At 52.3% G+C, this 25,161-nt stretch overlaps 7 protein-coding genes across 7 annotated transcripts; 4 read left to right on the top strand and 3 right to left on the bottom strand.

Annotated features, from left to right (window-relative positions):
• The first annotated feature begins 286 nt into the window (after positions 1–286).
• Positions 287–985, top strand: LY79DRAFT_569377 (uncharacterized protein). Its single transcript, XM_060559051.1, has one exon. The coding sequence runs from the start codon at positions 423–425 to the stop codon at positions 879–881; it is 459 nt and encodes a 152-aa protein (XP_060408701.1). The 5' UTR covers positions 287–422; the 3' UTR covers positions 882–985.
• A 3,215-nt stretch (positions 986–4,200) lies between these two features.
• LY79DRAFT_569382 (uncharacterized protein) lies at positions 4,201–5,061 on the bottom strand. The gene has a single exon (XM_060559052.1). It carries the CDS (start codon positions 4,801–4,803, stop codon positions 4,312–4,314), a length of 492 nt encoding a protein of 163 aa, XP_060408702.1. The 5' UTR covers positions 4,804–5,061; the 3' UTR covers positions 4,201–4,311.
• A 510-nt stretch (positions 5,062–5,571) lies between these two features.
• LY79DRAFT_677323 (uncharacterized protein) lies at positions 5,572–7,104 on the top strand (the record flags this gene model as incomplete). Its single annotated transcript, XM_060564481.1, is given in 4 exon segments — positions 5,572–5,804; positions 5,816–5,972; positions 5,994–6,721; positions 6,948–7,104. The coding sequence occupies 4 exon segments, from the start codon at positions 5,572–5,574 to the stop codon at positions 7,102–7,104; spliced, it is 1,275 nt and encodes a 424-aa protein (XP_060408703.1).
• Positions 7,105–7,640: 536 nt separating this feature from the next.
• On the top strand, positions 7,641–9,969 carry LY79DRAFT_526512 (eIF4-gamma/eIF5/eIF2-epsilon; the record flags this gene model as incomplete). Its single annotated transcript, XM_060555841.1, has 3 exons — positions 7,641–7,739; positions 7,826–7,882; positions 7,942–9,969. 3 exons carry the CDS (start codon positions 7,641–7,643, stop codon positions 9,967–9,969), a joined length of 2,184 nt encoding a protein of 727 aa, XP_060408704.1.
• A 643-nt stretch (positions 9,970–10,612) lies between these two features.
• On the bottom strand, positions 10,613–13,128 carry LY79DRAFT_583953 (uncharacterized protein; the record flags this gene model as incomplete). Its single annotated transcript, XM_060560369.1, has 3 exons — positions 10,613–12,315; positions 12,398–12,574; positions 13,011–13,128. The coding sequence occupies 3 exons, from the start codon at positions 13,126–13,128 to the stop codon at positions 10,613–10,615; spliced, it is 1,998 nt and encodes a 665-aa protein (XP_060408705.1).
• An 837-nt stretch (positions 13,129–13,965) lies between these two features.
• Positions 13,966–15,349, bottom strand: LY79DRAFT_526517 (uncharacterized protein; the record flags this gene model as incomplete). Its single annotated transcript, XM_060555843.1, has 2 exons — positions 13,966–15,051; positions 15,281–15,349. The coding sequence occupies 2 exons, from the start codon at positions 15,347–15,349 to the stop codon at positions 13,966–13,968; spliced, it is 1,155 nt and encodes a 384-aa protein (XP_060408706.1).
• A 1,805-nt stretch (positions 15,350–17,154) lies between these two features.
• On the top strand, positions 17,155–17,508 carry LY79DRAFT_39401 (uncharacterized protein). The gene has a single exon (XM_060552956.1). The coding sequence runs from the start codon at positions 17,191–17,193 to the stop codon at positions 17,404–17,406; it is 216 nt and encodes a 71-aa protein (XP_060408707.1). The 5' UTR covers positions 17,155–17,190; the 3' UTR covers positions 17,407–17,508.
• The last annotated feature ends 7,653 nt before the right edge of the window (positions 17,509–25,161 follow it).

Consider the following 25,161-nt stretch of genomic DNA (forward strand, 5'->3'; position numbering starts at 1 on the left):
AGTGGATGACGGTGTGAAGCAATGAGGGCTTGACACCCCTGACTGTCAGTGTCACGGCGTAATGGTGGCCTGTCGATGGCCTGCCGTCTTGCCGTCCTAACCGCAGTAACCATGATGCGCTGGAGACCTAGATAGCAAAGATCCGCGATGGCCGCCACCGACCTACGGTTCGGCCGTTCGGCCTCCCTCGGCCATCCTCCCACCTGGAGACGGCGCGTGCTCACCGGCCCCCGACGATGAGACAGGGGTGGCTGATCGGCGCCGACCAACCACACTCACCAGGCAGTGGACACCACAGAACATCACAACGACGTGATATTAAAGTTACGGTGCAACGACGCAAGAGGAGCACGCGGCTGACAAGTGGCATGCGAAACCAATCGACTTGAGCTTTTTGACCCCGATCCTCAAGTCTGTTGAGAATGCAACGCAACTCGGCTCATGTTAGACCGAGAGGGCTCAATGACCGGGCACCGTATTTTCGGTTCGAACCGATTTCCAAGGGAAGCTTCTATGTTTCCGATAGTTCAGACGGACACACAGCAGCGTGTTGCCCTAGTTGTTTGCGGAGAATAGCGCTGTGTTCCCCCTTATCCAGCCAATGCAAGGGACTCTCGAGAAGCAATGTGTTGGCCGGAGCGAGCAAATCTCTCCAGGGTTGCATATGGATACAGCTGCCATCACTAAAGAACGCCTTTTGCAGTCCCAAGTCGAATCCGAAACGGACAGGATTCCATCCGGCGCCAAGATCGACAAGACGAGCCAAGAAAGTTGGACGGAACTACAGCGGTGCCAAGGACTCAGCATTTTTCATCCCAAGGTACGTATCCAGGGCGGTCAAGAGGGTAGGTATGCATGTCCCCTACTTCGCACCTACGTAATACAGCCCATACCGAATTTATGCCCTCCTAGGGGTCTGGGACCGATACGCCTGAGATTAAAGCAAAGAAGCTTTGTCGAGACCCTGAATTTGTCGTCATCATTCAACGTCTGAGCGGGAGGCTACACCAAGATGGCACGCTTTTCTGATGGAGGAGGCTGAAGTACCCAGGTTCTGCAAAAAGGAACTCTCCCTCCCCCAAACCGGCCTGTCCCATCGGCACAGTGATGCTGGCCCCAGTATGACGCAACTGAGGGGACGCTGCCAGTGCTTCACGGGTCACGCATACACACCAAAGCCCACACGGCAATCTTGGCGCCAAGGACCAGGGTCCGTGAGATCTCCCGACCGATGAGGGGGCAGATTGGGATTTTGGGCAAGAGGAAAAAATGACGAGGGCGGGACGGTAAGATTTTTCGGGCGTCAGGTGAGTGAGAGGCTAACCCCGGTTCACTCCGTCGCAGCTGCTGGGGGATGATCCCAATGGGCGAAACCGAAGCACAGACGTGCGATCAGGGGGAGGCGACTTCCTGAGCAGAGGTCCGTTTTGATCGAGGTCTGCCCCTAGCTAACAGCAAAGTCGGATATTTCCCTGTCTGGCTGCCTCCTAATAATACCTGGTAGAGAAGGCCTGCTCTCCCGAGCCTTTTTTTTTTTTTTTTTTAAAAAAAAAAACATCCAGTTTCAGCTTTGCTCTGCTTCGCTTATACGAAAACGGTCCTTTCACTTGCACCGGCTCCATTCAAATGGGGAATGGAGGGAGAGGGTTCCGAGCATAAGCAGAAGATCTGCACTGGGCGTTTCCAAACCCAATCCGAGGCCACCGGATCCGAAGTGAAAAAAAGGCCTGGCGCTTTTGTATTTCATTTCTCTCTTTCGCTTCCGATATTGTGCCCGGTCAGCCACCCGCATCCCAGGGCTCGCGCAGCCAGACGCGCGCAGCGTAGGAACCACTGACGCGCGGAGACGACCCCTTTTGAAATGGGTACAGCATTCCCACGTTTTTCTAATGTGATGCAACGGCCCCTGACTCTGTACTGTTCTTCTGCCTTGGTACTCGCTAGCTCAGTCCCACCCCGAGGGAACGCCATGATTTGGGGGTGATACTACCTCAGCGCGCTCACGCAGACATTACGACCGCGTGGGCCCCCCCGCCATGAGAATCTCCCGACGTTCAACTGTAGGACTAGGAATCTAGGACCTAAGTGTTCCAGGGAACCGGTATTCAGGGAACATGGGAGAGGGTTCGTGAGACAAATGATGACAGCACATACCGAGTCTATCTCCTCCTCTCTAGGTAGTCTCCAATCCGACTCGGCTTCCTCCGGCGCGGTAACTACCCTGCCGTTCAGCTGCGGTGACCCTGAGTTGGAATGAAGAAAAAAGAAACAATAAAAAGAAAACAGAGTGAGCTTCTCATGCCAAGCAGACCCCGAGCGTCCGGGCCTTGATCGGATCAGGCCACATCACCGAGCCCTCCCTATCTCCCTCTCCCGCTCCTTTTCTCTGAACAAGGAGATTGGGAGTCTGGTTGACACATCGTGGTCCAACATTCTGTGCATAGGAGGCGCGTCCGCCGAGACATCGTATCTTGTCTCGACTGCGAGCACCCATCCCAACCCCCTTCTGGTTCAGCGCCGTCCATGTGTCTGGGAGGTCAGCCCTTCCGCCCAGCTATTACGCTGTGACCTTTCAGCATGCCTGCCCGGCCATGGAACCTTCCTTCTCCGTACTTTTGACGTGGCATGCGACGACTCTGGGGTTCCGGGTTGAGGTGATCTAGGCCTGCTCGAGGCGCAAACGGGACTAGCTTAGTTATCATTACGTGACATGGGGGTTACAGTATCACTTATGTATTAGTCAACTATTTATACCTATCGCGCTCAGTATTTAGGCGTGATACCTATCCCTTTAGTTGCGAGCGGACCTCATTATCCCCTTGGTGGACCCACTCCCACTTTTACCCCTCACTTTCGGACATACATGACAGTACAATGTTATTTTATCAGCAACTACCACTAATTTCAACATTATCACCAACATCCTTATTAAAATCTATAATATCTAACTCTAATACCTCTATTTACATAGAGGTGCTACTAAAGGACCTTGCTGTTGCCTACCCAGATAACTGCTGCCTAGATCAGTGTAATAACGCAACAGTCTGGCCTAACAAGGCTCTAGTAGAGCTGCTTAGACTGTAAAGTACTGTTATGTAAAGGTGGAGATTGTTGGTACCTCCGGCATAGGCAAAACGCCATATAGATAGAAGTACTCTAAAACTATTGGCTTTCGGACTTAAATGCCGTGGTCTAATTCGCCCTACCCCGCACGGGAGGTTAATGAGGTCCGCTCGCAATTAAAGGGATACTGTGTTTTTCTAACTGCGCTACTATCATTGTGTACCTGTGGGACCTTGAGGAAGGATCGCCTTGACAACAGTACCTTAGTCTATTATTCTATTCAACTGCTAGGCTGGCAGCTTGTTTGACACGCGAATGCTTCTCACAAGGCATGTGAGCGAGCAGATTGTGGGCATCCCTTGCTGGCGAAGTTCGTTGTGTGCGTAGCAGACCAAGAACATTGAATAGTCAACTCATTTATTTTTATACGGAGGACGAGAAGAACTTTGTCCAACGGAACCAAGAACAGACTTCCCAGCCCGAACATGAGAAAGCCTTAGAATTAAAGATCGTGTCCATTCAACCCCGCTTCTTCTCCAAACGAGGGCTTCCTAAATCAGTGCTTGATATTGGGAGGGAGCGGGAGAGAGTTATGCCACAACAGTACCTATGAGAAGAACCCATTCCCGGGCCCGCCCTAGAATCCTCTGCGATTTCACCCGGATCTCGTGTACCGCTGGAGGCCGTTCGCGCCCATCAGCTGGCAACACATTCAGGCGTAGTCCGTTGTGGGGATTCACGAACGGGGACCCGGCGACGCCGCCCCGACGTCGGCTTTACCAGCCGGAGGTGCGCGCCGGCCGCCGAGGCACAGCTTCCTGCCCGTGTAGTCCATCGTCGCTGCTTCCCAAAGACACCCTCTCCAACGCACTTGCTAGCCACGACGACCAGCTCGGCGACTGTGAGCCAGAGGTACTCCGTCAGGATGCGGGTGTCGTCGGCGTCGCCGAGCGGAACCTCTTCAGCTCGAGCTTCGCTTCTCAAGCTCCCTTGTCCCGAGTGCGCCCAGGTCTCGTATGATACCGTCCCCGAGGGAGAGGGTTTCAGGGCAGGTAATGCCGTGATTGGTCCAGCATATTTCGCGAGCCGACTCCCCTCGAATGAGAATTTGCCATCCTGCTCAAGCATGATGTGACACTGCCGCTGCTTCAGCACGAGTTACCCGACCCCAGGTAATGTTGTCCCCCAACACGGACACGAGAGCTGTAGCGTTCGTTCAGCGAGAAAACTTGGCGCCCAGGCTTTTGGTTAGCCTCTTACCGTGGGCAAAAGCTTAGGGCGTGGGGAGGGTGCGAGAGAAGGGTGTGATGGAGCCAAAAGACTACGAGCCACACGGCGTCCGGGCCGTCTCCGTGGAGGTTGGTCTCGCCGGAGAGGCCTTCGCAGGAGGGGACCTAGAGGGCTACGGAGGAGTAGAGCAGAGAATCGAGGTTTACCGCGACGGTGGTTGGGTGCGGTGGCCCCATCTCGGGTGCATCTGGTGATGGGGGAAGAGGCGGAGGGGATGTGTTTTCCGGCTGACCCGAGAGTGAGGCTTCCGCTGTGGTTTTGTTGGAGACAGGGCTGTAGTACGTATAACTCGTTGCCGCTGACAGTGTCTTTGTGTCCTGGCGACTTGCATGCCATCCGGGCACGTCTTTCTACGAGAGAACCTTGACCTAGGATGGATTGCAACGTCGGGTATAGGAGAGAGAGGCTTTGGAACAGTCGGGAAGGGGAACAGCGAGATTGACGTTGCATAATGGGTGGAAAAACTCAGCTGGATTGTTGAAGAAGGAACAGGGTATTAGAGAGCTCAACGTCCTTCGTACCGTGAATTTCGCAAAGGGCACGATATGACGAGAAAGTAATGGGAGACAGCTTGCTTCTTGTGTAACAGGAAACAGCTTCCACCACGATGGTAGACGAGAGCCCTGTCTTCCTACCGGTTGTACATCTTGATATAAACTTTGATATAAACCAGTCGATAAGAATGCGGTATAAATAGGACAAGCAGCCGGGCTGAATCACGATCAGCGTCTTCGTCACTGGGACAACACATCGGAAAGAAAGCCCGGCAACAGGGGCAGTGGGAGGTGTTAAACAGACACTTGACACTCCCGGAGTCGTCCACCATCGGCGTAAGCTCCCGTTTGGAAAGGACATGCTCGGTATTTCCAACGGTATTTCCAAGAAACTACCTTGGGTAAACCGAAATAGGAGAATTCTTTCTTTTTCTACTCCGTAACTAGGCATTCGATGACAAGATAGCACATCAAACTTACGAAAAGAGCGACAACGGCCCTACCTATCTGCACCTTCCCTCCCAGTCACTGACCACCTTCCTGCCTCCTCCGACTTATGCAAGTCTCCTATTGACCACCACCCCATCTTCTTCTTTTCACTTCTTTTTCTTACCACTACCCGCTTCTTCTTTTTCATTCCCTCCCAAATCTCTCCTCACCACGTTCGATCTTCCCCTGTTAAAGCAACCGTCGATCATACAAGGCTACATTGCTGGTTGATATGATGTCTTCTATACTGGGTAAGCACATGCGAACAGCTTCAGATCCAACAGAATTGACGCGGGCCAAACGACCCAAGCCTGCTCCTTTGCAGTCTCATTCCGCAACTGAAGCCTGTGTTCCTTCTAAGGCTGAGGCTGCCGATGATGCGCGGCCCCAGGTTGGTTCCATGGGACACTTTTTGACTGCCAATCAGTGGGTATACTTCAGCTCCGAATATGTTATATTAATACTGATGTAAAGTGCAGATGGTTCGCTCAACGGACAGTTGTTTTCTACGTTGGCGAAGAAGGCAGGGCAGCGTTCTTTGTCCACAAGCATTTGATCCCATCCGCCATAGTACGGTCTATGAGCTCCTCTGAGGGTGTTTCCGAAATTCAATTTCAAGACGAAGAGCCTGATGTTGTAGGCCTGATGATACGCTAGTGTTATAGAGGCCAGTTACCGACCATCACATCTCTGCCTGGACCAGCGGCCCAGGGGCTTAGAGGCAATTTTCCAAACACTCCTGAGCCTTCAACTGCCGACAGAGACTCAAAGGGAACATTGACCAGTCTGTACCAGACGCTGAGAATGTACTTTGACGCGTGCAATTCCGACAGAGTCCAGGAAATGATCTCTTTCGAGGAGATGAGATATGAGAACTACAAGACGAATGCGAACATCAGTACCGCCAGAACTTATCTCCAAGATGTCGGAGGAATACCGATGCTAAGAAGGGGCGACGCACGAGTGAAAGCAGAACTCCTACAGGTGAAGCTTGTCAGACTTTCTAAGATGGCCGCAAAATACGGCTGGCTGCGACTACTTCATGCCACGCTGTTCGCATATGCAAAGGGCGAGATCAAACCCAGTCGGACTTGTCCCATTATGCGCCGTATTGAGCTGGCTTACTTGGCCTCCAGTGGTCTGCGGCATCTCCGCAGATTTATGGCAGCATATGCTTCAAGCACGACACAAGCCCACAACGCCCGCGCTGAGTTGGTTCCGCTATTCACAAAGTATCTTGGCTTTCTTCGCGACGTCATGGCACACCAGGATAATTGCATCGGCGTTCCTGACCCGCTGCTGGAGCACACTATACGCTGTACGCTACTGCTCCGACGGAACGGAAAGGCTGCTGATTGCCTGAATGAGGGACTGTTGTCATTTTGGTATGAGGGGATGTTGTGATTGCTGTTGTAGCCGGGCGAAGGACAAGAGACAAACAAAGTGCGATGCCGGGAATCTTTCTCAATGTGTAGCCTATCCTGTTAGCTTAGAAAAAACTTGCCGAGGACAGTAGCATACATGATACTACAAGAAGTCTTGAAGATAGCAATGGTGGTGGCAGAAAGCGAGCAGATCGTGAATTGTAAAAACAATATTGCGTTTTGCCAGCCTTTATTTCCTGCTCTCCGTCTTGTTTCTTAATATGGTACCTGTTTTTGTGGCTGGTTCACCGGCGACCTACCTCGTTCTCCGCCTCGAACTGAGGATTTGCTTTCTCGGACCATCGCCGTTCTATTTCCCAGAGCTTGGCTCTCACCGCATGTGATAAAGGGGGATGCAAGTAAAGTGGCTTCTACAAACTATTTGGGAAATGTTAAGTTAAATCATTGAATAGTACAAACATCTCTCAGAGATTCATACTTTCGTCTGTCTCCCCCTTTCGCTTCTTTCTCCATTTGAGCTGTTAATCGTTCCACAAAGTGGACTTATATCACACTTTATCTGCCATCTGCACTATGTGCATATACGCAAAAAAACACCGTGGCTTCAGATCAAGACATGTTCCTATGAGATCAGTTCGAATTTGTCATAAAATTGCTAGATTGGCATGGCGAGTTTCCCGCCAATCTGCCCTCTCTCACATGGGTCCGAGTCTCGGTGTATAGTCCACACACCGAGGTACACCGAGAGAGGGTTAGCGCACGACCCACCCCGCATCGGAACGGTTGAGTCACTCACCTTAAATTTCCAAATCCCAAGCTGGCGACTGTTTGCTTTGACTCACGACCCCGCGACCACCATACTTCATAACCCCCGAACACCGCCGCCCAACCCTCCGTCGCGATCCACCTCATCCAGACGATGTCGCAGCAAAAGGGAAAGGCCTCTGGTGCCAGCAAGGGCAAGAAGTCCGGCAAGGCTGGCGCCGATGGCAAGCGCGAGGATGTCTTGCAGGCTGTGGTGAGTTTCTAAGCGTCATGGTGGGGCACCCGAGGTGATGGTTCGCGAGATGGCTGACCAGGCTGTTTGTCTTCGCTCAATTGCAGATCATCGCCGACTCCTTCCAAGACAGATTCGCTCCGTTCTCGGTAGAGAAGCCAAGAGTAGGTCCTTGGGAACAATTTCCGTCGTCGTGCGACGCCGACTAACCGCCCGCCCGCAGTGTCTTCTACCGCTTGCAAACACGCCCCTCATCGAATACACCCTCGAATTCCTCGCTATGAACGGCGTCCAGGAGGTCTACATCTACTGCAGCTCCCACTCCGAACAGATCGAGAACTACATCAACACATCGCGATGGTCGCCCATGTCCATCCGGACCCCCTTTACGAGCCTGCAGTTCATCCGCGTTTCCGACGCCCGCTCCATCGGCGACTTCCTCCGTGACCTTGACGGACGCGGCATCATGGACGGCGACTTCATCGTCGTCCATGGCGACGTGGTCTCCAACATTTCCCTGGACGGCGCGCTGGCGGCGCACAAGGCGCGCAAGGAGGCCGCTGCGACCAACATCATGACTGTTGTCCTGCGATCAGGCGGCGCCGACGAGCACAGAACGAAGCCGAACGCCATCAACCCGGTGTTTGTGATCGACTCCAAGACGAAGCGCTGTCTACACTACGACGAGACACATCCCATGCAGAGCGACCACTACATGACGCTCGACCCGACCGTGATCGACGAGCTGTCGACCGACTTCGAGATCCGCGGCGACCTCATCGACGCGGGCATCGACATCTGCACACCCGAGGTGCTGGCTCTGTGGTCCGAGAGTTTCGACTACGAGCTACCCAGGAGAAACTTCCTACACGGTGTACTGAAGGATTGGGAACTCAACGGCAAGGCAATCTACGCCGAGGTCCTCGAGGACGGTTACGCTGCGCGCGCAAGCAACCTCCAAATGTACGAGTCAATTAGCAAAGACGTTCTCGGCCGCTGGACGTTCCCCTTCGTCCCAGACTGCAACATCATTCCGGGCCAGACCTACAAGATGACCAGCGGCGCGGTCTGTATAGAGGACGGGACGGTCATGGCGCCCGACAGCAAGATTTCGAAATCAATCCTGGGCCAGGGAGCCACCGTCGGTGCCGGCAGCAGAGTATCCAACAGCATCATCGGCAGGAGATGTAAGATTGGCAACAACGTTCGCATCGAGAACAGCTTCATCTGGGACGACGCAATCATTGAGGACGAAGCCGTTGTGACACGCTCCATCCTCGCCGACTCTAGCGTCGTCGGCAAGGGCTCCACTGTCGACGCCGGCTCGCTCCTCTCGTATGGCGTCGTCCTGGACGAAAAGACCAAGGTGCCCGAAGCCACTGTACTCGCAGTCACCGCACATGACGGCAATCCCGTCACACCAGACACCACCCTCGTGGGGCCCAAAGGCAAGGGCGCGCGCTACGTCGACCCCGAGGCCGAGGACATGGACGACGAGGACCCCTCAACCCTCCAGCGCTCCCTCATCTACAACCTCGCCAACCTCTCCCTCTCGACCTCCACCATCTCGACCCTCTCCTCCGAAATGGACGACGACGACTCGGATGCCGGCTCGGCCACCACCCCCTTTTCCGCCGACTCTCGCAACCGCGCCGACTCGTTCGTCTCGGACGACTCCCAGGGCAAGTCGGGCTTCCACTACGACGCGGTGCACGGCCTCCTCGATGCTCTTCGCGCCGACTCGACCGACTTCGACGCGGCCAAGCTCGAATTCATGGGCCTCCGCCTCGCCAACGACGCCTCGGACGTGTCCATGCGCAAGGCCATCGCCATCGCCTTCGCCCGCCGCGCCGCGGAGCTCCTCGAGCCCGAGCACGGCGGCCTCGAGGCCCCCAAGGCCGCCGACGTGACCTTCAACTCGAAAAAGGGCGCGTCCAAGTTCGTCTCCGAGGTCGGCGTCGGCGGCGGCGAGGCGGAGCAGGTTGAGTTCGTGCTCGCGCTCCAGCGCGCCCTGCTCGGCTGCCGGAACCTCGAGCACCACCGCGCCGGCGTCCTGCTGGCCGCCATGCTGCAGCAGCTGTACGGCCTGGACGTCCTCGAGGAGGAGGGCATCCTGGCCTGGTGGGAGGACGCGCGCGCCGAGGACAGCGAGGGCATGGCGGCGCTCAAGGACAAGTGCAGGGTCCTGGTCGAGTGGCTGGAGAACGCCGAGGAGGACGACTCAGACGAGGAGGAGTCGGACGACGAGTAGGTCTTTGCGTCGCGGTCCGCGTCTGGGGAGTTCTAGAGGAGGAAGGAGCAAGGTTCTTCTTGTCTCGTGTAAGGGTAAGATGGATCTGCGGTCCGTCGCCTCAAGCCTCACGCTCTGTAGAGCGAGGAGATACTTTTTTTTGTGAGCAAAGAAGAAGAAAAGAAATAACAGGGTAGAGAAAGTCAAAAAGAAGAAAAAAACAACAACACGTTAAATGGTACCACGATGATGACGGGCCGTCGTCTCCGGCACGGCCAAAGACCTTCTCTCTCTTTCTTCAGCTGAAATGAGCTTTGCATGCAAATTGCAAGGTACTTAAAACTAAGGTATCATGATGAAAGCATAGCCTCGGGACGCCGACCTCGCCTGCCAGTTAAGACGAAAAAGTGTGACCCCTCCCTCTCCCTCACCAGCATTCTGTGTCCCTGTTTTCTTTTGATCGACCGCCGCGCTTTTGTTTCTCTCGAGTGGAATGCATGAAACCCCCCCTCCACTCTGGTGTATTTATACACGGTCCCATACATGGTTGAGCCCTGGGATCCCAACGTGAAGCTCTACCTGCTTCCAAAAAATATATCAGTCCCACCCCCCCAGACATGACGTAGCGTAGGTGATTTCTGATACACACCCTAAGCCATTGCTCTCAATAATAGTTCTGCAGGTCACTTCCGCCGCCGCCTCCCCCGTAATTGCCGCCTCCTCCCATAGGACGTCCAGACGGGCCCGTAGGGGCGTTCGGCGGAGGGCCCTGTTGCTGCCATGCGTTGTTGGGCGGTTGGTACTGCTGTTGTTGACCATAGAAGCCGCCGTGTTGCTGCTGCTGCTGCTGCTGCTGCTGCTGTTGTGGCTGGGTCGGGAGGGACGGGTAACTGATGTCATCATACTCAACAGGCTGGCCGTAGCCTCCTTGCTGGTTCCGCGGCTCGACATCGTCGAGAGAGCGATAGCCGTGCATGCCCCGACCGCTGCGGCCGCCCTTGCCGTTGTTGCGGTGGCCTCTGCCGCCCCTACCGCCGCCTCCGCGGTGACCGCCGCGACCTTGTCCACGGCCGCCGCCGCCGCCGCCGCCGCCTCCTCCACCTCCACCCCCTCCCGAGTGGAAGTCGCGGCGCTCATTGCGGCCGTTGTAAGGGTTGTTGCCGTGGCGGTGGTGGTCGCGGGAGTAATCGCCGCCGTCATGTTTTCGCTTAGAGGACTTGTTGGCGAAGAGCGATTCGTACTCGTCTTCGCGTGGGTCCTCGGGCTCGATGCGGAGGATCATCTTCTCGCCGACCGTCGTCTCAAAGGTCATGGCCTTGTCCGCGGGTACGGGCTGCCAGTTCTGGATCTTGCCGGCGTCGACGGGGCGCGCGCCCTTGCGCAGGGCGAGGACGACGAGCGGGGCGGGGTTGTCCGTGTGGAACTTTGCTGTGGCAGGGACCGGCCGCAGGCTGGCGGCCCAGATGCTGTTCTCGAAGCAGGCTGTGCCCGTGACCTCCCACCTCATCTTGCTGCCCATGCCGCCGACCTTTTCGAGAATGCTGGCGGGGCAGGGGCGCGGGCAGATGAGGATGTTGTTGGCGTGGAACTTGAGCTCCTGCTCGGGCATGCCGGGCGGGATCTGCGCCAGCTTCATCAGGCGCGCCGTATCTTCCTTGCTGATCATGTAGCCCGTGAAGTAGACGGTCTTCTTCACCATCAGCCGGTTCGGGCGGACGTCGGTGGGTTGCTTCGCGATCTCCTCGTTGTGGAGGTTGATCATGTGCTGCACCTCGGCAACTTCGACGACGGGATCCAATGTCGTTGACAGGTCCGCCACCTGAACGACCTCTGCCGTGATCGGACCGCGCGTACGCGTCGCGTTCATGTTCTGCTTCCGGTTGTACTCGGTCATGAAATCTCTGAACCCCTTGACGTGCTTCGGGCGGTCCTCGTAGATGCGAATCTCGTCGGCGTTCTTGTACGTCTCCATGACGGCCGTCAGGAAGAGCTGCTTGAAGTGCATGGTGCTCGAAAAGTGCTGGTTCGTCGGGCTGACGGCAGGCTTGAGGCCAATCATGTCGAAATCGAGGCCTTTGCTCTGGACCATCCTCTTGATGAGCTCCCCAAAACCCCGCTCGGAACGGCCCGTCAACAGCACGCACAGGGCGTCCTTCTGCTTGATGCTCAGCTTCACCAACTCGACAATCTTCTCGTTCCACCAGCCATCCCACGCGCGCTTCTCCTCAGTGTCGGCCCCCTCGCCTGTCGCCGCGAGGATTCGTGAGTCGTGCCACCAGCCGCCGTTGCAGATGACATCCTGGCTCGAGAGCACGCCGATCGTAGGACCGCTCCATAATGCGGGGTTCGGCAAGGGTGTTTTGAAGACTGCGGACACGAGCGAAGGTTAGCCTTGGTGCTGCGACCGAGGTTTGCGCGGAAGCCGCGGAGCGGGCGGGAGGAAGCATACGGGTGTTGTCAAAGTCGTAGATGTGCAGCGACTTGATGTTGCCCACGGCCGGAAGCTGCTTCGTCGCGATGCTCCATCGGCTCAGGGCAGTCGTCGTCGCAGAAGATGAGGAGAAGGCCGCCTTGGCGGAGCCATTGGCGTGTGCGGACGTCATGACTCGGCGGGTGAATCTGGAAGCTGCCAACATGAATGTTGACCAGACTTCGAAATTCCAAGTTGGGAATTATTTCGATGGTGGATCGGGGTGTCGCGAACGCGCACGTCGCTAAATGCAGTGGGTGCGGGAGCGGCTTGTGCCAGTAGGAAGTTTTCCCAGCCGTTGGCTCAGTGGGGCTGTACCGTCATCCAGGTAGGTAGGTAGGTAATACACTGCGACCGCCGACTGCGGTCGCTTATGTCATTCAGCACTTAGGTAATACATATAGGTGAGTACCTCTCGCCTTCACCTGTGACCCGAATCGGATCCGTGTGGGTACCGCAGGTCCAAAGTTGGATACGTTTGATTATGTACGGATACATAATAGTATGTATGCCGTTCATGTCACTCATGTCACTCATACCTCAACATAAGCCGGGACATAGACCCGGTAGAATGTGTGTACGGAGCACATACCGAGTATGCCCCAACCAAGTTGTGTCTCTTCCGACCACCACACTCCGGCAGCCCACGATCTAGGCAAACCGAGGCCATCGACCCAGGCAGTCCTCTTGACAGCCGGCAAACCGCTCATCTTATCCTCATTTGTGTGTGGGTTCGTCTTCACTGAGCCCGGGCCAGGGACCAAGGAATTGAAGACGAGCGTCGGTAATATACACCAACAAAACACTGATTCGTTTGTGAAAAGGTAATTTTCTTACTTTTCTGATTGTTTTTTTTTTTAATGCGTTCTTTACGAGGGGGGATTTGCCATGTTTTGCAAGCTCGTACCTCTTACCAGCACTTGCTTGCGCTGGACAACAATGGACCGTCCACTCCCTACCCCGCTTCCGCCAACAGCCTTTTGATTGTTCAACAGACATGCTGTTTTTGTTGTAATCTCCCTTTCCTCCTTACCCACCATTCCTATCAGTGCTTGAAGGCTTACGCATCCTTTATGATACTCCCCTTGATGCCATCGATTTCCCGAATTTGGACAAACATACAGAGGCCGCGTTTCTGGCGTGTACGTTTCGGCGACACGTTGCTCGCAAGAATAAGAAATAAGAAACAGCATATGCTGGAACATAAGTGTCCTCGAGTCCTAAAATGACGGACTTTGAGAACAGAACTTTGGAAAAACAAACCAAAAACAAACAACAAAAAAACAGGAGAATGTATCAAAGAAATGGGATGAGCACCCCGTACCAAAACGCCGAAAGGATTGCCTAATGCCATCCCATGGGTATCCCATACCGCCTTTTGTGGACCGACCGATGCAAATGCGTACTCTAAAAAGTCATGCTTGTGAACCAGCCAGGGTCCTCTCTCATCATATCATACCACTTGAGGGTTCCCTCCTCTTTCTGGATCTTTCTCATTACATCCTCCCAATGTTCAATGTGTCAAATTACACCGTGTGGTATGCCGACTACAATGTCGGGTCAATGGCGCCAGTGTCGGACTGCTCGCCGAAATCGAGATAAGCATCCCAGTTGTCGTTGACGTTGAGAGTCGGTGTGGTCGTTCCGCTGTGCGAATCATCGAAGCGTGAAGCGTACGGGTTCAAATCGCCGTTGAAATACTCGTGGTTGGCCAAGGTCATATCATTCAAGTGTTGATCATGTTTCAGATCAGAAATTGAATGCGTGTCCGGGTAGAACACGTGTTGCTGCAGCGGGTTGCCCAAAAACATGTGGGACAAGGGGTCGTTCATGTCAAAGTTGGGTGCCATCATCTTCGCATCCATAGGCAGCTCGGCCGTGAACGAGGACCCAGGCGGGAAGAGGCTGTGGTCGAGGCTCGCCATTGGCGAAGGAAATGTCGAAGCGGTGTGCGTCGATGGAGTGCCGGCTGCCGCCTCAGACGAAGGAGACAGAGCGGGCGGGGACTGCGCGTTGTCTCTCACAGTCGGCGTGGCCATATCCATGGGCGAAGCCACAGACTGCCTTCTCTCTCTCGAATACTGCTGACTTTCTGGTTGGAAGTTTGCCGAAGCAAAGGTTGGAGATAACGGGCTCGATGCCGCGTTCTCGGGCTGAGGCTGTTGCTGCTGCTGTTGCACTGGTCGCTGGCCTGCGACGGGCTGGTAATACATGGAGTTTGTGATGTTGCGTGATAATGCTTGAGCTTGTTTGTTGGCATTGGGAAATTGCTCGGCAAACATTTTGTTGATAGGATTCTGAGCCCACTCTTCGTTGCGAAGCCCAGCAACCATGCTTGCCATCGCTACCCGGTTGGCGAGGAAGGCGTTTACACGGTAATCAAACTCGGCGGAGCCGGTCTGTAGGTGAGCCGCAAGCATGCGATAAGACCTGGGCATGTCGTCCTCTTCCTCCTCATACATCTCCTCAGCCTGCACGATTGCCTCGGAAATCTTGAAACCCTTGCCGGTACGCTTCTTGTGAATCTCGCTGGCCATCTTGGCCGACTGCACGCGAGCCTCGATGCTGCGGTCCGCTCGCCGGGAGGCGGCAATGTACGCACGTTCCTGGTTCTCTTCGTGAGACCTCTCCGTCTATATGATATCAAGGTTAGCCCAAGACATGCATGGTCAAGTTTTGAGTATGGCATCTGTTGGGCGCGGTGGGGCTGGAGCGATGCATCACTGCTCAAGACGGGAGTAGAGAGCGCAAGACTCTGGGCCGTAAACAACACGACGTGCGAGGGTAGGTGGGCGAGGGTGTCATAGTGTTGAACTCGTTCAACGCCATGAGAGAGATATGGTGGTTGGGGTTGCTTGGTACCTTCTTCTGTGCCCTGTCCGTCTGCATTGCGGGCGACAGGTTGCTGGCGTCCAAGGATCGCTTAGGCATTGTGTTGACGTCGGAGACTTGGTGATCGACGATTGATATAAACCAGAACGAAGAGGGTGGTACGAGAGCAGTTGTGGCGTGGTTGAAGAGGTTCGCAAACCGTCAGGGTGGTTACTGGGAGTTGCTGTATAGGTGTGGCGATGGGCTTTGTTGTGGCTAGAACCTTTGAAGCCTAAACCGCCTGGTGTTGTATCAAGGGTCGGTATGATGTTGATTTTTACCCTCCGGTATAGCAGTAGAAAAGGCGCGCAAACGTGTATTGTCGGTCGGAAATACCTTGCTCGGTTCAAGAGAAGTTGCCGGTTGATGGACCAGAAGGGTGTGTGAAGATGAGTTGACAAAAGGTGGGACAGGGCGGTAAGCAAATCTTATACGACCCAAGGGTTCGTGCTCGGGAGAAACGAACGGGCGCGGAGCAGACAGGCCAAAGCAATGTTGGATGGCAGCTTTGGATTTGGGTGGTAGGAAACTTTGGCAAGAGACTGGTGGGGAGAGGAAGAGGAGCAGGAGGAGGAGTGGTAGTGGTACCTTCTCTGGGGGGTGTGGGGGGTGTGTGTGTGTGTGTGTGTGTGCGGCAGGTGCTAGACTTTTTTTCTTTTCTTTCAAGTCTGTACAGTACAGACCAGGTGGCACGTAAGCAGGCAAACAAGCGCATGTACCTTTGGGTTGGGCATGTGGAATCCGCGTCGACAGAGCAAGCGGAAAAGGAAAGTGGCATTTCGACTGCTTTCGATCGCTAGACAAGACGATCTAGGAGCGTTTGATCTGGTTACGCTCTGATGATCGATCTCGATGAGAGGGAGGGGCGTGGGATTAGAGTCAGACTCCACCTGCACCTACACACCTTGCGCCCCACACGGGAGCATGTATCTAAGCTGTGAATCTGAATCGAAGGAAAGAAAGAGCCTTTTCCCCTCCGCCATCCTCCCTCCCTGTCCCTCTCCCTCTTCCTCCTCTCTTTCCTGCTCTGCGTGAACAAATCTGGACTGCTGCCGCCCTCCACGTCTGTGGCCCCTCTCTTTCGAACCTTGCTGCATTCGGCATAGTATTGGGTCGCTTGGCAGTTGCGGTACATAGGTGGTATGGTGCCTGCCTGCCTGCCTTGGTAGGTACGATGTAGGCAGATAGATACCCAGATACCTGTGGTGCAGCGTGTGATATGGTACTGGTAGGATACGAGAGATTAGAAACTGATGCAAGAACTGGTCTAACATGTGGAATATGGTGGTTACTGATTCGTTTCCCGATGTGCTCTTTTTTGTTTCCGTCGGTGCAGTGTCCGTGTCGGTACAGTGTTCGTGTCGGTTTCTCACTTGGGGAAGAAGGCAGGAGCAACAACAGCCCCATAGGAGAAGTCGACCCTCGTGGTAGGTACAGACGTGTTGGGGTGGAACATTGACCGAGTGGGGCGATCCGCAAGCTCGAGCTTCGGCCTGTGCCATGTGCCCCACTTAAGTGCAACCGACAGGGCGGGAGACAGCCCCGGGCCATAATCTATCTCCAGGCTTGATGTTGGCATGACGAGATTGGAAGCTTCCTTTCTTGGGGAAGGGGTGGGAGAGGAGTAAGTCGTGGCTAAACTACCATCTGTTGTTCTGCCGAAAGTTGTTGTTCGGTCAGAGCTACGCAAATGGCCGCTTAGCAATGAGCAACAAGCAAGAAGCAACATGCGCGGCTTGAGCTTGCCAAGGTATCCGTACCAAGCTGGTAACCACCAGCCCCAAGACAAATCAAGCGCATGCGGACGCAGACGGGACAGATCAGGTCAAACTGAGGTAAGAATGGAAGCATGAGGATTACTGAAGCACCCTGTTTCCCATTGCAACCCCGCCTTCCTACCCATGATTCCCATGTTTTCACCACAGCCGACTTTGCCTTGCCTGCCCGTCTTTTTCGCGGAAACATGGTTTCTTCTTTCTTCTTCCTTTGCCGCTCCCTACTCATACCTACTCGACAACTATTATCAAGGGAGAGGGATAGGTCGGAGAAGGAGAGAGCCAATCAGCACCACAATCTTGCTCTTGCCGTTAATGCATCCCGCGTGGCGACCCCCTTAGACGAGCTGCTTTCCTAAGCTGCCTTGCTGGCTTGCACGCTTGACTTTGCAGTGAAGGGCTTGGATGCGTCGCTCAGCCGGCACTTTTGAACTGACAGCTCCAACCTTATGGGTTTGGTTGGCATGTACTCCGTACGCATGCTAAACAGAATCCTGCGCACCACTTATTTCGGTAGATACCTACCTAGGTAACTACCTAAGGTAAATGGTGGATAGGTATCCGTACCCAAGTATCTATGTATGCAGGTGCGCCAAGGTAAGTACTTCCTTGGCCGCGCCTGCTGTTCCGATTCACCCATTCAACCCGCATCCGAATCACCGCATTCACGTTGCTGAGGACGGGCACTCCAGACCGACATTGAGAACCAGCAGGGCATACCTCACTTCGTTTCTTCTTTCCTTCTCGCTTACCTGCCTTGCTTGCCTCTCATTCTACCGTTCTTTTCTCTGCAGCCCCTGTGCCCAACTGGACTGCGTATATACACTACCTGGCCCATCGCCTTCGTATCATCCATCGCAAGCACTTCGTGGGTTTGAGATAAAATACCCAGGAACCCTACCGTATCCTCTCGAACCGACCTGTCTCTCCTGCATCTCCATGCATGCGAAAAAAGAGAGACAGCCATGAGAGCTCGTTCCAGTCTGGAAGCTGCTTTCTATCGGGACAGCTGGGATGTCTTACTTTCTTTTTCGTTTTCGCGTCCTGAGGGGGGGGCCCATGCTGCATCCTTCTCGAAACGGTCCCCAGGAGCTCTCTCTTCGAGACTACATAATGCCAATGAGTTAACCTGCCTCAGGAGGAAGACACCCCAGTCTCATCTTGAATGGCGGTTGCCAGATCAGCCGTCACGCCCCCTCGAATATGGCCCAGGAGCTGCATAGCTACCTGGGTACTCGGTATAAATGGTTGCCTAGACATACAATCTTGAGCCACCTACCTTATCGCCACAACCCATGCTTATGGATTTTGTGGACCGTCTCGGGTACCCAATTCAATAGCATACCTACCATGGGCCGCCAGCGGGCAGGAGCAAGAGAGGCGTGCCCTCTGTAGTGAGGCATAAGGGAGCCGGGAAGCGCTCGGTAGCAGGAGCACCCCGGACTTGCTGATCGGAGTGTATGCTCGACGTTCGGCATTTCAATCTATCCGCGTCCGCACCTCGGACAAACACAGAAAACACGACATAACAAGGTTAGGGATAGGGATCGATCCCCAGGGTCCAATTTCTAAAACCAGCTCCCCCCCTCCCTCCCACCCCCCGCTTGGCTGGGATGGATTTCGCAACAAATGGTCTTCAACACACCGCACTTTGGGTCTTTTTCTCCTTGTCACAAAAAAAAAGACCGTACGGCGGCTCGAAAAAAAATTAAATTTGAGTATGGAATCCTCACAAAATACCGCAAGCCCAACTTGTTACGTGCCTTTGTATCCATACTACAGCCGGCTACTTAGGTCAATGGAGGATGTTTCCAGCATGGATAGGCGTACGGATACATATATACCCTGTTCACTGCTACTAGCGTATTTGTACGTGCCATCCCAGCTAGCTGGGGGTACCCGGCACCGCAACGTCTCGCCTGCCAAGGGCCAGCCATGGGAGGCTTCGCGCTTCGCAAAGTTCGCAAGACCGACCTATCGTGGAAAGTGTGTGTAGTGTACGTACCCTTCTTTGCAAGGGTCACACCAGCATTGCGGGATGGCAGTCCCCGAAATGGGTCTCCAGAACGTGGCACCTGCAGGCCAGGTTTTGCAGACCGGCGTTTGTGGGAATCCCGTAAAGCCCGACTTGCGCACGCCTGGTACTTCCAAGGCCTAGACCTGGCGGCGACATTGCCTACGCGTACACTGCGTTCTACGCGAGGGTCTCGCAACCAGCCAACCTTGATGCTCAACTTTTGGCTCAGACGGTCACTGGTATTCTGTAGGCAGAGCCCGTGTTTGTAGAGAACAGCAGCACAAAACCTCATGGCAAAACATTGTGGAAAGCTACGCCAAACCCGGGTAAGCCGTGTTTTTGAAGGTAAACAACCTACTGTACAAACGGATAGGCATTGCTCGTCGGCCTTCACGCAGGCAGCACACGCCAGCGAGAAGTTACTGTCTGTCAAGGAGCATTTACAGGCTGGGGTGGCCATGTCAACGCGACGAGACGGACGAGCCTGTAGTTCGTGGGCCACCCGGAAAAAAACGCGAATTGGCACAGGCCATTGTCACAAGCCGCCCAGCAGTAAAGCTGCTATGCTACCCCGCCACATCAAACAACAACCTGGGCGGGGAAGAAGGGCAGGAATCTCCAAGATACAGATACTTTACATGTACGGGTACGTTGCGCATGGTTGGATTGTGCATACCACCTTATTCCTTGGGGCGGCGAGGTCCCCATGGTTGCAGCCACGACGGTTGACCTTGTCAGACGATGGTTGACCGGTGCTGGGTGCTGGCCGCGTTGAATCAACCCCTCTTTAAGGCTTGGTTGGTCGCGAACGGTAATCTCGTCGAAATAACCTTCCGTTCTCCAGTCTCTTCGCGATTGCAGTCGGCCTACACAGTTCGATGTCAGGGTGTTGTGGGCGGCTCTTTGGAATTTGACGTCACATCGGGATCGATTCCACAGTGCAACAAACAACCTAGCGAGGGACAGAGATGGCCCAACAACAGCAGTTGCGCCGTCTGTTTCTGAAGGCCGCCGCGGAGTGAAGAGTCCGCGCACACTCGCCTCTCTAGCTAGGTAACTCATCACGGTACTTGCACGGTACTGGAGCGTGAAACAATAATAAGGTACAGATACAAACGAACTTTGACAGACCCCCGTCCATAGGGACGAACCCCTCTGCCAATCGTTCGACAGGCCCCGCATGTACAAGTACAACTACTCCGTACCGCACGGTCTAGGTACCTATGTCGAGCCTCGATCATCTACTGCCACACCCTCCGCAGGCAGCACCCACCCCTATCAACCCTAGTTTCTACAGACACAGCCACAGAGTACTGGTATCTCTACTTCGTACGCTGCGTGCCGTTGTCAGTAAAAAAGCGAGGGAAAATTCCGAACCTTCTCGGGCTCTGTATACACTGCGACTCAATGGGCAATCCGGGAAGGGTTAGCTCGCCGGGCAGCACGCCCTCACTACAGCACACTACGTATAGGTAGCACATGCAGTATGCTTATTGCCTGCGGCCCCCACTGCTGCAGAGTCAACCTGGTCTTGTGCAGTTTATCCGCTGAACAGATGAGGGAGTTATCCACGAGAAATGATATGGCTCTGTCCTAATGCACCGAGCGGCGAGTGCCACTCCATCATGCTATTCCCGACGCCCTGGAGTTCAAGACTAGCTCCGTGGAACACAAGGATTACATAACATAGGCACTTGTACGGTGGGCAAGCGACCCAATGACACGAGCCTATCTGACCCCACCACTCCTGTAGACGGGAATCATTCCGGGCAAATGAGACAGCCGCAAGAGGAACGAACCGCCGCTTCCTCTCCGTCTGTCTGTGGCGAAAAGGGAAGACAACTCGGCCCCATCCCGTCTCTGGTGTAGGACAGAGACATGCGCACACTTGATGCAGCGCGACCTCGCCCCAACAGCAAGGAACATAACTGATGTAGGGGGGGGGGAGGAAAGGCAAGACAAGATTACCGAGCACCCACATGTTCCGCAATTCCCCATGGTGTGAACCATGGCATTCTGCTTTCTCCAACCGGACTGCATTACTATGTATACAAGTACCGGTACGGTACGGAGCAGGGAACCTGCCAACAAGCGCTCCCTCGTCTCTCGCAACCGTGCCTCCGGCATCGACTGTATGACGAGATACTGATCGAACGCTTTCGCCCGTTTGAGTAGTATCCTCGAGAGGGAATTGTATGACATGTTGAGCTTGACGGTCCTCTCGCGTACGTGATCTCGCACACTATGATCTCGCATCTTTCGCCTGTTTTTCTCGACCAACCTGGATGTGATGGAGTGGCTTCCGAGAGTATCAACCACGAGCGAGCAAGCAAACAAACCTCTTACCTCGTCTCCAAGCCGCCGATCGATCGCGTCGCCGCATCTCATCTCCGGATGCCACAGAGACCAATCGAGCATCCGCCTCCGCCTCCGACCCCAGATCACGATCCCGTAGCTCAACCCTGCTTATTCGTACGCTATCTTGATTCCAAAAGCCCCGCGGCTTCCTTCTTTCTTTGCGCTTCGCCTGAGCCGGCGGATTCGAAGCAAACGGCAAACGACGCCATTCAACAGGCCGTCCCACCCACCCCAAGGGCACCTGCCGGGCAAAGTCGAGCTTTTTCGAACGGACATGCCAGTCGGGTGGGAGTTTAGCGGTAACAGGAACATCCGTAGTGGCACGTAGCGCCCTTGGGACTACACTCCGGAGGTGGTCTCTTGGCAATCTTTAAACGTGTGAACGGCGGAGAGTCGACGCCACGTTCCTGGACTTGACGTAAAGCCTGGCGGGGGCCACTCGTGTCGGCTGGCCGAGCTAAGGTGTCGGTGGAACGCATCAGAGAATTGCGACGCATTTGTCAGTGCCTGGCCGAGCAGGCAGAGACCCAACTCATGGCTACAGGGATCATCTCACTCACAGGCCGGAGGACGTTGCTGCTGTTTGCTATGCAGCCGCTTGCAACCTGCTTCGACCCCGTTTGGTCTGCCATCGTTTCTATGTGTCCCAAGTCCCCGGTGTGCTGAAAGGGTGGGCTAGACCGCCGCCACCGTCACACGGGTGCAAAGCTTGTGACCCTGGGGAAGACTGCGTCAAGCAGCATTGTATCCGTACACGTAGGGCACTTGCTCGACCGTCGGTACCTTCTTGAGGCAGATGGAGGTAGGTGCATGCTCTCCCTCTCTCTCTCTCTCTCTCTCTTTCTCTTCACATGGGGTTTTCTGCTCCAAAGTCTGTGGGTTTGGCTGGCGGGTGAAACCAGTTGTTTAGGCGCACACTTCGCACCAGCTTCTGCAAAGGCCCATCTGAACTCGGCGACGGCGAACGATTGACAACTTTAATTACGATCACGCAACGCTTACGATGTAATACTATTTCGATGCATTTACCTTCCCGCTTAGCCCCGAGACCGCCGACGGTGCCGATCGGTGTGCCTACCTACGGGCTACTGCAAAGAAGAGCTCGAACCCACCAGGCTGGGCTCGGCCGCTAGTGCTGAAGCAGGCCAACCTGGGCGTGACACGGCATTCGGCCAGGGCTTCGAGATCTCGATTCCTGTTGAAAAGGGCGATGGTCAACCACCCTATTTGCATGCACAGTCTCCACTAGTGCCTCCACTCTGCGCCACCAAGGCCGCGTTGTCCCTGAGGCAAGCCAAAAGAATAAACCACCAGGGAAGGAGAAGAAGAATGACATCCGCCTACGCACATAGCCTCCTGCCCACGGCACCGGGCCCTTCCGTTAGGGAGACCATTCTCTACTATGTACGCCACGGGCGGCGGCTGAGAAAGGTGGAGGGGGGGGGGGGGGGGGGGGGAGAGAGAGAGAGAGAGAGAGAGAGAGGGAGAACCTCGAAAGTGGCCCTGAACTACAAGCCAATAGCTTGCTCCCATCACAAAGCATCCCTTCCATGACCGACCCGCTGGAAGGGCTGCCTGAACGAAGCCTACATAGTATTGCACTTCCCATAGGCCTGTGAAAGAAGCAGCTGACAGCAGCTGCATCAAGCCGAACCATCGGGCCGTTGGCAAAAGCCGATGTTTTTGTTCTTGTTGGCGCGCTGGCGACTCGGCCTTCGCTTCTCCGATGATCCCCATCTTACGCCCGAGAGCAGGGCAGGGCAGGGCAGGGCAGGGCATACCGGTACCCGGGGGCAACTTAGTCAGCGCTGTGAGCTAAATACCCCCTCCTCACGGAGGGGGCGAAAAAATGGGGTTGCTACTCTGAAAAAGGGGTTGCTAACCCCTATTATGAATACCCTTACTTTTGTGTGCGTTATATAGTATAGTTAACTTTTTATTTCTTAAAGCAGTAACGCCTATAACGTTATATAATAACAAGAGTAGTATTAATTAATAGCCCTAATTAAGGGCTTTATAATAGTACTTTTTTTTCTTTTTTTATATAATAACTATAAATTTATATTACTACTATAATATAGGTATTACTTTTATTATTATTTACTATATATTACTAGTCTTTTTTTATTTATATTAATAGAGGTATAAATAGGTAATTTTATAGTATAACTATTATAGCCTTTTAGCTATTTATCTTATCCTTTATAGTATAATATTATAACTTATATTATAAAGGACCTTATAATATTAAAAGGCTAACTATTAGTGTTATTAGTAGTAATAGTAATAATATATAACTATTATTATTATTATTACTCCTAGGTATACTAACTAATTCTTTACTTAATATAACTAAATTAATGTCCTTATTAATAAGGTTATTAATGTCTATAAAGATCTTAGGGTTAAATTCTAGCCTTACTACCTCTATAGCTATATTAGCTAATGCCTAATTAATATTACCTTAACTAAAAGGTCTTACTATATACTTAAATTAGTTAAGTATATACTATAGTAAAAAAGCTAGGTTAAGGTTAATAGTAAATTTCTTTTTACCTTTAGTATTATTATTATACTACTGTAGATCTAAAGAGTTAAATAAAATATATAGTTAATCTTCTCTAGTATAGACTAGCTACTATTTAAAAGTTAGTTACTTTATCTATCTATTTACCTCTTAATACTTAGTAGCACTATATTACTACTAGACTTCTTTTTTTTACTTATAGGCTATCTTTTTTACTACTACCTATTAGCACTATATTTCTACTTATATTACCTTTATAACTTACTTATTATATACCTCTTTTATATCTATAATAGTAATACTAGTTATAAAGGAGTATTATAGTTTAATAGCTTACTAGTACTAGCTTTTTTATTACTATATTTTTAGTCTAGTATTTTAGTCCTTAAGGTGTTACTACTAGTACTTATAGGTAAAAGATCTCTTATAAATTACTTACTTTACTACTTTAAATCCTCTCTTTAAAGGACTACTTTATATACTACTATATTTCTCCTTTATATAGTTAGTAATAAGAATTACTTTATTAAAGTAGTTATTATATAGTAAATAATAAATAAGATATAATAGTATATCTTTATTACTTTATTATATCCTTTTAACTAGTTAGCTAAGTATAATATTATTATATATAGGCTATATATCTACCTTCTTAAAACCTTTTATAATATAGGCAGTAGTAAAGGCCTTTTTAACTATAGTATTAAAGGTAGTAATAAAGTTACCTCTTATAAATATAAGGTTACTTTCTTATATATACCTATAAAGTACTATCTATTAGGCCTTCTTAAAGTATTAAAAGACTTTTATATTTATTAGTTAAAGAAAGTATATTATATAAGATAAAAAAAAGGCAAAAATAATATTAAAGTTAATATAATATTCTATAAGCTTTAGACTTATATAGCCTATAAATCTATTAAAGAGAAAAAAGTAATATAGCTACTTTAACTTTTCTATAGTATTTTAATAGTTATAATACTTTACCTTTTATTTACTTAGTTAACTATTAGGTAAATATAAATTATAAGTATTATAACTATATATATTAACACTAAAATAGTCCTTAAAGGAGTAGCCTATTTAGTAATACTTTATTAACCTTATATATAACTTTATATTAAAGTACTATATATAGTCTATTATAATCTTCTAGTTAAAGAAGCTAGTTAGTAAATATATAATATAGACACCT

The sequence above is a fragment of the Colletotrichum navitas genome (assembly GCF_030913465.1).
Source record: "Colletotrichum navitas strain CBS 125086 chromosome Unknown LY79scaffold_101, whole genome shotgun sequence".
In the NCBI taxonomy this organism is placed as follows: Eukaryota; Fungi; Ascomycota; class Sordariomycetes; order Glomerellales; family Glomerellaceae; genus Colletotrichum; species Colletotrichum navitas.